General features: G+C 49.1%; 2 protein-coding genes across 2 annotated transcripts; both read left to right on the plus strand.

The window, feature by feature from the left end:
• Positions 1 to 3950: 3950 nt before the first annotated feature.
• Positions 3951 to 4883, plus strand: LOC142004649 (olfactory receptor 10D3-like). Its single transcript, XM_074982277.1, has one exon. The coding sequence runs from the start codon at positions 3951 to 3953 to the stop codon at positions 4881 to 4883; it is 933 nt and encodes a 310-aa protein (XP_074838378.1).
• A 7458-nt stretch (positions 4884 to 12341) lies between these two features.
• Positions 12342 to 13274, plus strand: LOC142004650 (putative olfactory receptor 10D4). Its single transcript, XM_074982278.1, has one exon. The coding sequence runs from the start codon at positions 12342 to 12344 to the stop codon at positions 13272 to 13274; it is 933 nt and encodes a 310-aa protein (XP_074838379.1).
• The last annotated feature ends 312 nt before the right edge of the window (positions 13275 to 13586 follow it).

The following is a 13586-nucleotide window of genomic DNA, read 5'->3' on the forward strand; positions in this document are numbered from 1 at the left end:
ATACACTTTTTTTCTACTATTGCAACACTTTTGTTTAAATCAGTGGTTCTCAACCTTTCCAGATAAGTGTAGTCTTTCAGGAGTCTGATGGGAGCAGGCAAGACCAATGTTTCACCTCACTTTTAAAACCTACTTGCTTCCAAACTCAGACCTTAAAACGCAGAAGTGTTCAAACACACTATGACTGACAAATTACTTGGCTTCTCTTGCTTACCATAAAATTATAAAGATTAATTAGAATATAAATATTATACTCAAAATGGGGTGTGTAAAACACAGAGCTGTACAAACAGATCATTGTTTGAAATTTGTTTGCACCGACTTTGAAAATGTTTATGTGAACCTGTTGAAAGCTAGGCAAAACAGCTGGATGAGTTGATGTACGCCCGGAAGACCTCTGAGTACCTCAAGGGTACACCTACCACTGGCTGGGAACCACTGGTGTAGATGTTGAAAGGCCATGTCTGTCTCACTCTGCAGCTGAGCAGCACCCAGAACAACAGCGCCAAGATCTGGCGAGGTGGGTCATACAGGCTTTAAGTAGGGGGAGCTGTGGGTCTGAGTTCCTGGAGGAGGGATGGAGCCACAGATCAACTCTTAGGAACAGAATCTGGGGAAACAATGGGAATCCCACTTGTGCAAAACACACTGACACCAGGTCCTGGGCCAGCAGTACCTGCCAGAGCTAACTTTGCCTCTTTGAGGCAAGAGGGTAAAAAACCCTGCAAAAGCTTGTCAACGCGTTAACAGACCACCTGAGGCAGGGAGTGCAAGGCACCTCAACACAAGGAACAAGGGTTATGGAGAATCTCCTGGGGTCCACGCAAATTCTTTGCGGGATGTTAGCCCACAGGGGAGGTGAATCTCCACTGGAAGCATTAGCGCCCCAAAGCCCCGGATGGACGGACGGTCTGGATGCCTTTACGGAGGAAAAACCGGAACGCCTGTAGCTAGATACACACCTGGGTACTTGAAAGGGGCGATAAATAGCACACAATGCTATTAAACAGAGAGCACGGCATGGCCACTTAAAAGTACTCTGGCACAGGTTTGCTGGTAACCTTATGTATTTTCCTACAACATCTATGGATCAGCCCAAAGGGACTCATATTGATGGCAAATCCCTTGAAAATATGTAATGCTGTCTGCTTGTGTCGCTCACCAGGACAGCCTAGAGAAACACGAACGTCCCACCCTGCTTTCAATGCACAGCTTAGGGTACGTCTTCATTACAGTGGAGTTCAGCCCTGCCGTGTCTGATCTTACAGAGTTTGATTCAGCATACCTAATAAGGATGAGCTCAGTCAAACGTACATGGTGTCTGCATCATCACCAGTACTCCTGCCCTCAGTTAGCAGAAAGAGATCTCCACGAGAGCGCACGCACCCATTCACCTCCCATCGTGGAGGTGGCATGGAAGCCCAGATTAAGGTACATCGGCTCTAGCTGCATAATTAACATAGCTACAATGGTGTATCTTAATTCAACCTTCCAGTGTTGTGCAAATTTGCCCTTAGATTCTCAGCTGGTACAAATCTACACAGCTCCTTTCATCCCAGTTAAGTGACTGCTGATTTATAACCAGGTACTTGGCTGAGAGAGGAAACAGCCCCAGTGAACCCAACAGAGTTTCCCAGCTCCCAGGTCATGGCAAGGGATGAGAGAATCTGGACCCTGGTGGAACTCAGGAGTTGGCACTCTCAGCTCCATGGTGCTACACTTATTTACATCAGCTGAGGACTTGGCCCCAGAGGGGGTCCAGGAGCGATCTCTAAGATGAGGCCAAATCTCCATAAATTGGTGACGCCACTGAGGTCCCAGAGTAGGAGCCTGATGGGGATTCAGGGCCCTGGTCCCAAGGGACCCGAAGGGGATTTAAAGACCAGGGACAGCCGGGAGGATGCAGGAAGCTGGGAGGATGCTGTGTGGCTTTGCAGCAGTGTGCAGAGATATGCAGTGGGCAGCCCTGGCTGGTTTCGGAGCAGATTAGGGCTCCTGGTTTTGGAGCAGATTTGGGCCACCTCCACGAAGGGAGGTGAATGGGCGCGTGCGCTCTCGTGGAGATCTCTTTCTGCTAACAGAGGGCAGGAGTACTATACCCAGGCTGTGCCCCTCTCCTGGGCGATGGGCCGCTCTGGATAAGGAAGCTGGATGATGCTACACCGGGGACAGAAAGGAAGAATCCCAGACAGCTGGACCCATCTCTGCCAATGCTTCCAGCCTAAGTCGCCTGCTTTGGTAAAGATCTTCTTGCTCTGTCTCTCAGGCTCTGCCTGTCCCTGCACCTGTAACTATCTCACTGGGTGGAAGAGGTCAGCTTGGGGATTTTCTATGGAGAAAAATTGATCGACCAGTCTAGCCTTCTGTCTCTAAAGTTCCTGCCTACCTGTCTCCCTATCGTTTATCACCCTCTCGCCATCTGTCATAACCTCAGCCTGCCAGCGTCCCCTTCCACCCATGCCCAGCCCTTCCTCTTATGAAAAGTGCAAAATGCAGACACTTCACCATTTTCCTTCAAATCTCTTCTTCAGAATCTGCTCTGGCACGTTGTGTACAGAGACCAGGTTGCCGACCAGGGAGAGTGGAGGACAAGCTGGGGCCAAATGGGTTGGAACAATGAGAACAGTGGGCTGCTGTGAGCCATTAAGCCAAACTGAGCTCTGGGAACGATGGAACCCGTGTCAAGCCAGCTGGTGGGGCAGTACCCACTGTGCCACTAATTCCAGCACCTATGGCTGCGGCTATTCCTCTTAGGACAATAGAAGCACAGGGCTGGGAGAGGCTCAAATCTAACCTCTGCTGAGAGAAGGATGTGATGGGGTTGAGGGGTCCCCCTGCACTGCACCCCGTCCTCTGGCAGGAGTGACTCTCACTCAGCAGGTACAACAGGAGGTTTATTAGGCAACAGATGCCCAGTTTCTCCCAGAAGCGACAGCACAGCAGTCAGAGACAGTCCTTCCAACCCGTCCCGGGGAGAAGACCCCGAGGGGTGCCCCTCTGGGGTGTAGCTTTCCCCCTCCTCAGGCTGGCTGCCTTCCAGCTCTCTCTTCCCCTCGCCTCTAACTGCCGTTCCCCGATTCAAAAACCAGCTCGGCTCCTCCCTCCTCTTTGTTAAGGGCAGAGGTGTTACCTGCCAGTTGTAGCCCCAGGGTCATCCTTAGCCACTGGGAGCTGCTCTGCTTGCCTCTCACATCCAGCTTGACTCACACATGCACTCCCCCCACTCCATCACAAAGGACCAATCCCAATTAAATCATCCCAGCCAGGGCTCCGTCGAGACAGAACTTAGGGAAGGAGATTCCACCACTTCCCTAGGTAACCCATTCCAGTGCTTCGCCACTTTCCTAATGAAAATGTTTTCCTAATATCCAAACCAGACCTCCCCACCCCTGGAACTTGAGTCCATTGCTCCTCGTTCTGTCATCTGTCGCCACTGAGAACAGCCTCTCTGCAACCCCTTTGGAATCCCCTTTCAGGTAGCTGAAGGCTGCTATCAAATCTCCCTTTGCTCTTCTCCTCTGTAGACTAAATAAGCTCACACCTCCCAGCCTCTCCTCATAAGTCAAGTGCTCCAGCCTCCAATGGAACGCTCTAAGGTACTGTGGTGGCAAGGGTCGGGTAAGGGCCTGGAGAGAACAGAATGTAAATCATTGCACTAGGACAGCAGAGAAGAGAGCAAATTAGAATGGAGGATACAATAGACTGGAAGTGACATTCCTTTTGTCTGTTGTCACCATATGGGAGGCTATTCAAAGCAGACATATTCTCATGTTCAGCTCCAGCTCAGTGAGGCCCGGAATCCAAAGGCCATATCAATGACAGAAATAGATAAAACTCCTAACAGAAACCATAGAAGTGGAAAAGAAGGGGGATCACTGCACTAGGATTTCAGGTCTTTTTGTTCAGTAACTCCCATCATTTCTCTCCTCAATCCCAGGAATGAGTCTCAAATGGGGCTGGCCAACCACACGGTGGTGACTCATTTCATCCTCTTAGGGATCCCCAACACCGATGGCCTCCAGAACATCCTCTTCTTCACCTTCTTAGCCTTCTACCTCTGCACCCTGATGGGCAACCTGCTCATCTTATCAGCCATCATTGCCGACTCCCGCCTGCACACCCCCATGTACTTCTTCCTCTGCAACCTATCGATTCTGGACATGGGTTTTTCCTCCATCAGCACTCCCAAGATGTTGGCCAACCTTTGGGGTCAGAGCAAGGTCATCTCGCTGGGCGGGTGCGTGTCCCAGGTCTTCTTCTTCCACTTCCTGGGCAGCACCGAATGCCTGCTCTACACAGTCATGGCCTATGACAGGTATGTAGCAATCTGCCACCCGCTGCGCTACCTGCTCATCATGAACCGGAGGGTGTGCGCCCTCCTGGCTGCCGGCACCTGGATCACCAGTTCCTTCCACGCCACCATCCTCACCACCCTGACCTTCACGCTGCCCTACTGCGGCTCCAACGTGGTGGACTATTTCTTCTGCGACATCTTCCCGGTGGTCAAGCTGGCCTGTGCTGATACGTACATCATTGAGACTGTGAGCTTTACCAACATTGGGGTGGTGCCCATGACCTGCTTCTTCCTCATCCTCACCTCCTACGTCCGGATTGTCTACTCCGTCCTGAAAATGAACTCGGCCAAAGGGCGGCGCAAAGCGGCCTCCACTTGCAGCTCACATATTATGGTGGTGACTCTGTTCTTTGGACCCTGTGCCCTTGTGTACACTCAGCCACAGCTGAGCACAATCCTGGGGACTCCCGTGCACATCTTCTGTAACGTGGTGACGCCCATGCTCAACCCGCTCATCTACACGCTAAGAAACCAAGAGGTGAAAGTGGCACTCAGAAAACTGGGAGGGGGCCAGATTCCTGCACGTTGATGTGCAGCTGGTGCCAGATTAGCTTTTACACTAAGAGCTGGGGGAAAGCCGAGAGGTGTGGAGGAGCACAAGGATCAGACAGAGGCTTTCCTTAGGGGAGAGACTATCAATAATTAATTCTCCACGTCCTAGTAAGGAGGAGAGGATAGAAGATGATACAATATGGGTAAGATCAGATAAGAAACAGTGAAGTGAAAATGAGTCCCAGACCATCACATCATATAATGGCAGACAACTAAACTGTAACAAGCTTTGACAGTGCATCTATACAAATGGTAGAAGTCTAACTCATAAGTTGGGCGAACAAGCGTGCCTCATATTGCATGAGGATATTGATAAAATAGGCATCACAAACTTGGTGGAATAAGGATAATCAATGGGACATAGTAATACTAGGGCACAAAATACATAGGAAGGACAGAACAGGTCTTGGTGGTTGCAGAGTTTCACTATATGTGAAAGAAAGCACAGAATCAAATGAAGTATCCTTTAAATTATGTTCAAATGACTGGAGAAGAGGAAATGTGATGTCAATTTTTTAAAAAAGGGCTCTAGAGGTGACCCAAGCAATTACACACTAGTAAGCCTAACTTCAGTATCAGGCAAACTGGTTGAAACTATAGTAAAGAGGAGAAATGCCAGACACACAAATGAATGATCTTTGTTGTGGGGAAGTCAATGTGGTTTCTATAAAGGGAAATTATGCCTCACCAATTTACAGAAATTCTTTGAATGGGGTCATCGAGCATGTGGACAAATGGATCCAGTGGATATAGTGTGCCTAGGTTCCCCGAAAACTACCTATGGCTCTTAAGCATCACACCCCTCCCCCAAAGAGCCACTGAGAGGTAGCCGTGTGTGATGGGGTTCAGGGGTCCCCCTGCACTGCACCCCGTCTGCTGGCAGGATTGACTCTCACTCAGCAGGTACAACAGAAGGTTTATTAGGCAACAGATGCCCAGTTTCTCCCAGAAGCGACAGCACAGCAGCCAGAGACAGTCCTTCCAACCCGTCCTGGGGAGAAGACCCCGAGGGGTGCCCCTCTGGGGTGTAGCTTTCCCCCTCCTCCGGCTGGCTGCCTTCCAGCTCCTCTTTCCCCCGCTTCCTAACTGCCGCCCCCGATTCAAAACTCGGCTCAGCTCCTCCCTCCTCTTTGTTCAGGGCAGAGGTGTTACCTGCCAGTTGTAGCCCCAGGGTCATCCTTAGCCACTGGGAGCTTCTGCTTGCCTCAGACATCCAGCCTGACTCACACATGCACTCCCCCCACTCCATCACACCGTGTTAGTCTGTATCTTCACAAAACAAAATAAGCAGTCTTGTGGAACTTTAAGGACTAACAAAATGATTTATTAGGTGATGAGCTTTCATGGGACAGACCCACTTCTACAGACCTGGAAATTCTGTTAAAAGTAAACTGGCACAATGGGAGTTTAACAAGAAGATAGAAAAAAAAAATAAATAATCTGCAGCCTGCACTGGAACACGATGCTACACTTTCAGAGGCTCTGGGTGAGAAGTCTGAACCTTCCTAATAGTAATTCTGGAACTTTTCCCTGAAACAAACCCTGTTGCCAACTCTGTGTACATATTGCCCTGGAGACACCATCACTGGAAATTTCCATGTCAGTTATGCAATCAGGGGCTCACACTCTTGTACGTACACCAATGGGATATATGCCATCATGTGTCAGCCGTGCTATGTATACTGGGCAATCGGGACAATCATTCCCTCAAAGAGTGAATGGACACAGAGCCAACATCAGGAATCTGCAGACACACAAGCCCGTCGGTGGGCATTTCCACTGAGCAGGCCGCAGCATCCAAGCCCTGAAAGCCTGCACCCTAAAACAGAGATACTCTAACGCCACATTACAAACGGAGACACCTGGATTGGAACTCATGCTCACGTCCGACACGTTACACTTAGGCCTCAGTGAAGACAGCAATTGCCTGACGCACTGCAAGGACTGTTTCCCCATCTTCGATATTCATAGTGATCTCTGGCAACTCGCCCGACTTAACAGAAAACTGCAGTAAGTAATTTTCTTTCCTCTCTTCTCCTCCCTTCACCACCCTCCTTCTGTCCCATGCAGCCTGTTCATCAGTTTTCATTCCATTATTTTGCTAGCTGTTAAAAGTAAATTGGCAGGATGAGAATTTAACGGAATTTCCAGATCTGAAGAAGTGGGTCTGTCCCACAAAAGCTCATCACCTAATAAACCACTTTATTAGTCTTTAAAGTGTTACTAGGTTGCCTCTACCCTGAGTTCACTGTTAGAGGGCTGGACAGCATCCAGTACGGACACAAGGGATGTTCCTTTGTGTTAAGCCGTAAGTGTTGCTGGAAAAGACATGAGGCTGCCAGCATGTATGTGACAGACTAGCTCTACCAAATAGGGTTACTATATCACAGCCTCTATTTAAATGCTTTAAATTGTATGGCATTTATCACCCCTTTCAACCACGAAAGTCTGTTGTTAGCTACAGGCTTTCCTTTCGCCTAAGTAAAGGCTTCCGGACTTTGGGGCTTTGGGATGAAAGCATTTCCAGTGGAGATGCCCCTCCCCCTGTGGGCTAGGACCCTTCAAAGAATTTACCTGGGCTCCAGAAGAGTGTCAGTAATCCTCTGTGTGTGTGTTGTGTGGTCTTATTCTGATTCAAGGTGTCTTGGGGTTACAGATGCAGACCCAGCACGTGTCTCCAAGGATCCTTGCAAAAGGTGGGGAAACCCCACTGCTCCCCACCCCAGGCCATCTGCCCTTTCTTCAGGGGTAGTCACACAGCTCCCAGCCATGACTGACCCCTTCCTGGTGACCTCTGTACCCTTTTTCCCCTTTGAATTGGGCGCACCTCTAGTTACCAGGCGCCTGGTTCATCAGCCTCAACCACAGCTTCTTGGACCCCCACCTTTTCTTGAAGGCTTTACCCGAACACATGTGCTGTGCACCCCAGGGCTGGGCTCCCAAGCATTTTAAAGCTTGGAGGACCCCATGACACCAGGTAACTCATGGCTGCTGGTTGCCTGCTACCACTCCACCCTCTCGTTGCAAACTGCCTCATCCTCTCGGAGAGGAATTAAAGAGACACCCTGCGTGCTCTTCTCGGAGTCTCTGCTGTACTGCAAGAAGTGCTGTGCCATGGTGCACAGACCCTATAGGGTACTCCGTGGGCACAGGGATGAATTTCAGCCTCACACCCCGTCACATCACTGTACGACCACATCCCTGTGCACACACAGACACAGAGAAGGGGGCAGGGGAACAGCTGGAGGTACAAGGCAAGGAGAAACCTCTGTTGTCCTCAGAGGCCTCCAGCAGAACCTTTGTCTCCACTGACTCCTATTCCACAGCCTGGGAGGAATTCTATGGCTTGTGTCACAAGGCGGGACAGTCCAGCTGAGCAGGACTGCCCCCCCGACCCCCCTTACAGTGCACGGATTAGATTCCCAGCTGGTAGAAACCCACACAGCTCTTTGGAGTCTAGTGGCATTACTCCTGATTTACACCAGTGTGCACTGCTGAGCGGGGCAAGAGGGACAGCAGAATCCAGACCCTGGTGGAACTGGGGAGCTGGCACTTTCACTTCCATGGTGATTACTTACGCCACCTGAGGACCTGGCCCCGGGGGGCAGGGGCCATGAGTGATCTCTCGGATGACGTAAATTCTCCATTAATTGGTGATGCTGCTGAGGTCTCAGGCTGGGAGCCTGGTGGGGATTCAGGGCTCTGGGTCCTGAGGGGCCCAAAGGGGATTTAAAGACCAGGGAGAGCTGGGAGGATGCAGGTAGTGGGAGACGCTTTGGGGCTCGGCTGCAGCGTGGGGCAAATCGGTGGTGGGCAGAGCCAGGTGGCTTCGGAGCACATTAGGGCTCCTGGTTGGATGCCAAGTGCCCAGGCTGAGCCCCTCTCCTGGGCGATGGGCTGCTCTGGGTAAGGAAGCCGGATGGTGCTACACAGGAGTCACAGCCGGGGACAGAAAAGAAGAATTACCATCAGCTGGACCCACCTCTGCCAATGCAGCCAGTGTAAGGCTCCTGCTTTGTAAAGATATTTTCACTCTAACTCTCAGTCTCTGGCTGTCCTGGATCCCATCACGGCCTTGGTCCCAGGGGGAGGTCAGCCAGGGATTTTCTACAGCGAAAAATTGATGTTGTCGTCTCGCCATCTGTCTCTGTGCAGTGTGTCTGTCTGCCTGTGTGTTGTGTGTCTAGCATTTGTGCTCCTCCCTCCATGTTATAATTGAATCTGCCAGCATCTCTCCTACAGCCCAGCCCCTCCTGCCTGGGGAAACTGCCTGGGAAAATGCCAACAGACCCTTTCTCAGAGAGGTAGCCATGTTAGTCTGCAGCTTTGAGAACAACAAGTCTTGTGGCACCTTATAGACTAACACATATTTTGGAGCGTAAGCTTTCGTGGGCAAGACCTGATGAAGCAGGTCTTTGCCCACGAAAGCTTATGCTCCAAAATATCTGTTAGTCTATAAGGTGCCACAAGGCTTCTTGTCGTAACAGACCCTTTGTTATTTTCCCTCAAACTGCACTGTAACTATCCCGTGGGGAATGTTATGGACAGAGCCCAGCCTGCTGAACACAGCCAAGCAGATGACCAGCTCTGGCCAGGGGGCTGAACAATCTTTTTAGTCAGGGTGCTCAGTCACTCAACCAAGCTGTGCGCCCTGGATGTGATGGAAACCATATCAAGTCAGGGGGTTCAGCTGTTCCTTCGGTGCCCCTAGTTCCAGCCCCTTTGGCTGTGGCTGCTCCCCTTCTTCTCTCTCTAGCCCTAATAATATCCTCCCAACAACTCAATTCTTTAACAAAGCCAGAGCAATCCCTCGCCACATTCAGCCATTTGTGTGTTCCCTTTGCCCCATCTTCCTGAGCACAAATATGCAGCCGCCTGTGCCTTTCTAACAACATAACCCTCCTAAAGCCCAGTGCTGCAGTGCATACGCAGTCAGCCCTCTCAGAAGAGCCGAAGAGAGAGAACAAAGCACAAAGGGGAAGTGTCAGCCACAATGGAAGGCTCTAAGGAAGTGTTTCTTGAACTATGTTCTGCAGAGCACTGGTGTTCTGTGAACAACCTGCAGGAGTGACACAAGCATCCGGCACTTTTCTGATAGCACACACCAATGGTCTGGATTTTCTGTTATTAAAACCAAATACAAGGTTATTTCCTCATTGCTAGAATACCTGAGAACATTATTTCCTTTTGTTTTTGTTATATATGTTGATGTTTGGAGTTCTCTCTCGTCTGGCAACAGTTGTTTTTTTCCAGAAAATTTTCACAGATGTTCCACATAAAATATTATTATTTGGCGTTCCACGGTCTCAAAAAGTTTCAGAACTGCTCTAAGGTACTGTGGTGAAGAGAGTGGGGAAAGGGCATAGAAAGAGTAGGACTGTGGAAACTGGACTAGGGCAAGAGAGAATAGAAGAAACAGCAAGAGAATAGAATAGAATTTAAACTACATGGAAATTTTTAAAGATACCATAATAGAGGTGCAACTTAAAAGCGTACCTCAGGTTAAAGAATGTAGTAAGAAGGCAGCTAAGTCCCCCTGTGGCTGAACAGCAATGTAAAAGAAGCAGTGTGATGCAAAAAGGCTTTCTTTAAAAAAATGGAAGATAGAGCCTATTGAAGAAAATAGAAAGGAGCATAAACTCGGGCAAGTGTAAAAATGTATTTAGTAAGGCCACGTGGTTGGAGGATAGCTAATGTGATGCCACTTTCTAAAAAGTTTCCAGGGGTGATCCTGACAATCTTAGGTGGGTAAATCTAATTTCAATACCTGCCACAAAAGAATTGACAGACACGTTGATCAATATCATCTGCTGGGGGGGCAGAGTCAACATGGTGTTTGTAAAGGAAAATCAAGCCTCACCAAGCTACTAGAATGCTTTGAGAGGCGACAAAAGAAAACGTGGACAAGCAAGAATCCAGTCTATATAGTGTACTCAGCTGTTCAGATAGCCTTCGGCAACGCCGCTCACCAAAGGCTCTTAACGCAAAGTGAACTGTCCTGCGAAGAGAGGGAAGGTCCTCTCATGGACCAGTAGCTGGGTAAAATATAGGAAACAAAGCAGAGGAATGAATAGTAAGTTTTCACAATGGAGAGAGGTAAATAAAGGTGTAACCAAGGGTTCTGTACTGGGATCGATCCTATTCAACATATTCAGAAATGATCTGGACAAAGGGGTAAACAATGAAGGGGCAGAACTGGCAGACAGTAGAAATCTACCTTAAGGTAGTTAAATCTGAAGCAGACAGGGAAGAGTCACAAATGGATTTCACAAAACTGGGTGATATGGCCAGAAAATGGCAGATGAAATGAAAATAATGCACATAGTAAAACTTAATCCCAACTACACATATAAAAAGATGGAGTGGAAATCAGCTGCTACCCCTCAAGAAAAAGATAATGAAGTCATTGAAAATAGTTCACTGAAAACTTGCTGTCAACGTGCTTCAGCAGTCAAAAAAGGATACAGTGTTGTGAATCATTAAGAAAGGATCTGATAAGAAAGGAAATAGAACATTCCCTGTATATAAATCCAGTGTATGTCCACATCTTGAATTCTGTGTATGGATGTGGTCACCTCATCTCAAAAAAGGTGTACTGGATTTGGAAAAGATTCCGAAAAGAGCAACAAAAGTTACTGGGAGAGGCATGGAACAGCTTCCCTATGAAGAGAGATTAATAAGACTGGGACTTTTCAGCCTCGAAAAGAGAAGACGAAGGGGGAATATGATATAAACCTACCAAATGGCAACTGGTGTGGACAAAGTAAATAAGGAACAACTATTTACTCCTCTTTAGTGTAAAACAATTTTGGTGTAATTTCACCAAATGAAATTAATAGAGAGCAGGCTTTAAACCAACAAAAGCAACTATTTCTTCACCCAAAGAACAGCCAGTCTGTGGAACACTTTGCCTTCACAGAATCCTTTGGCAAAGACAGAGGGCGTTCCAAAAAGAACTTGAGGAAATTCGTGGAGATTAGGTCTGTCCATGGCTAATAGCCAGGACATTCAGCGAGAGTACCCTAGCTTCTGTCTGCCAGGGTTTGGGAATGGGTGATGGGGAAAAGCTGACTTCATGATTCTCTGTTCTGTGCACACCCTCTGGAGCATTTGACGTTGGCCATTGCCAAAAGACCAGAGACTGGGCTAGATGGACCTTTGGTCTGACCCAGTGTGGCCATTCTCATGTTCCCCTTTCTCTGTTCATTGGTGGATTGTAATATCTTTAAGACAGAAATGTTCTCTATATTACCGTCAGCTGTGTGAGGCCCTGACCCCGCCTGGCATTACAGTGGTAGAAATATGCACCACTCCAAATGACAGTGAGTGCTGTGGGCAGAGGAAGGAAGTGGGAGCACTGCAGCTGTAGGACGGTCCTTTATTTCAGTAACTCATTGACATTACTTCTCTCCCCCTCCTCAGGAACGAGACCCCTATGGGGTTGGTCAACCACAGTAAGGCGACATATTTCATCCTCTTAGGGATCCCCAACACCGATGGCCTCCAGAACATCCTATTCTTCACTTTCTTAGTCTTCTACTTGTGCACCCTGATGGGCAACCTGCTCATCTTCTCAGCCATCATTGCCGACTCCCGCCTGCACACCCCCATGTACTTCTTCCTCTGCAACCTCGCTGTGCTGGACATTGGCTTTTCCTCCATCAGCACCCCGAAATTTCTGGCTAATCTCTGGGCCAACAGTAGAACCATCTCGCTGGGCGGGTGCATGTCCCAGGTCTTCTTCTACCACTTCCTGGGCAGCACCGAGTGCCTGCTCTACACTGTGATGGCCTTAGACAGGTACGTGGCCATCTGCCACCCGCTGCGCTACCTCGTCATCATGAACTGGAGGGTGTGCACCCTGCTGGCTGCCAGCACCTGGATCACCAGCTCCTTCCATGCCACCATCCTCACCAGCCTGACCTTCACGCTGCCCTACTGCAGCTCCAACGTGGTGGACTATTTCTTCTGTGACATCTTCCCAGTGGCCAAGCTGGCCTGTGCAGACACGTACATCATTGAGACCGTGACCTTCACCAACACTGGTATGGTGCCCATGACCTGCTTTGTTCTCATCCTCTTGTCCTACATCCGCATTGTCTACTCGGTACTGAAGATGAACTCAGGTGAAGGGCGGCGCAAAGCGGCCTCCACTTGTGCCTCACATCTGGCGGTGGTGACATTGTTCTTTGGGCCCTGCGCTTTGATCTACACTCAGCCCCAGCTGAGCAAAGTCCTGGTGACCCCTGTTCAGATTTTTGGCAACGTGGTCACGCCCATGCTGAACCCGGCTATCTATACGCTGAGGAACAAGGAGGTGAAAGCGGCTCTGAAAAAGCTGGTAGGGGATCAGATGCCAGCACGTTAATGCGCAGGAGTAGCATGTGAGCCCTGTGTGGAAATACACCTACAGGTACACTGTCAGGGCCGTTCAGTGGCATTTGTATACTTGTCTCCCCTGTATCCCCATCGACATATCTGGGTCTCTGCAAGTCACAGAAAAGCTTCTAAAAAGACCTGGTTTTGAGTACACCTAAACCTGCAGGACAACACTTTAATCTTTCTGGACATATAATAATAAACAAAGTAACAAAGAGATTTCACGACTAGATTACAAGTGGAGACATCGGAATTGGAATTCATTGGCAAGTTTGATTAACCTATTGCTATATTTACTCTG

This window comes from Carettochelys insculpta, chromosome 32 (assembly GCF_033958435.1).
Source record: "Carettochelys insculpta isolate YL-2023 chromosome 32, ASM3395843v1, whole genome shotgun sequence".
NCBI classification, from domain to species: Eukaryota; Metazoa; Chordata; order Testudines; family Carettochelyidae; genus Carettochelys; species Carettochelys insculpta.

Bases quoted from the DNA above. Each gene is read 5' to 3' on its own strand.
- LOC142004649 (XM_074982277.1), top strand. From the start codon at position 3,951: ATGGGGCTGGCCAACCACACGGTGGTGACTCATTTCATCCTCTTAGGG.
- LOC142004650 (XM_074982278.1), top strand. From the start codon at position 12,342: ATGGGGTTGGTCAACCACAGTAAGGCGACATATTTCATCCTCTTAGGG.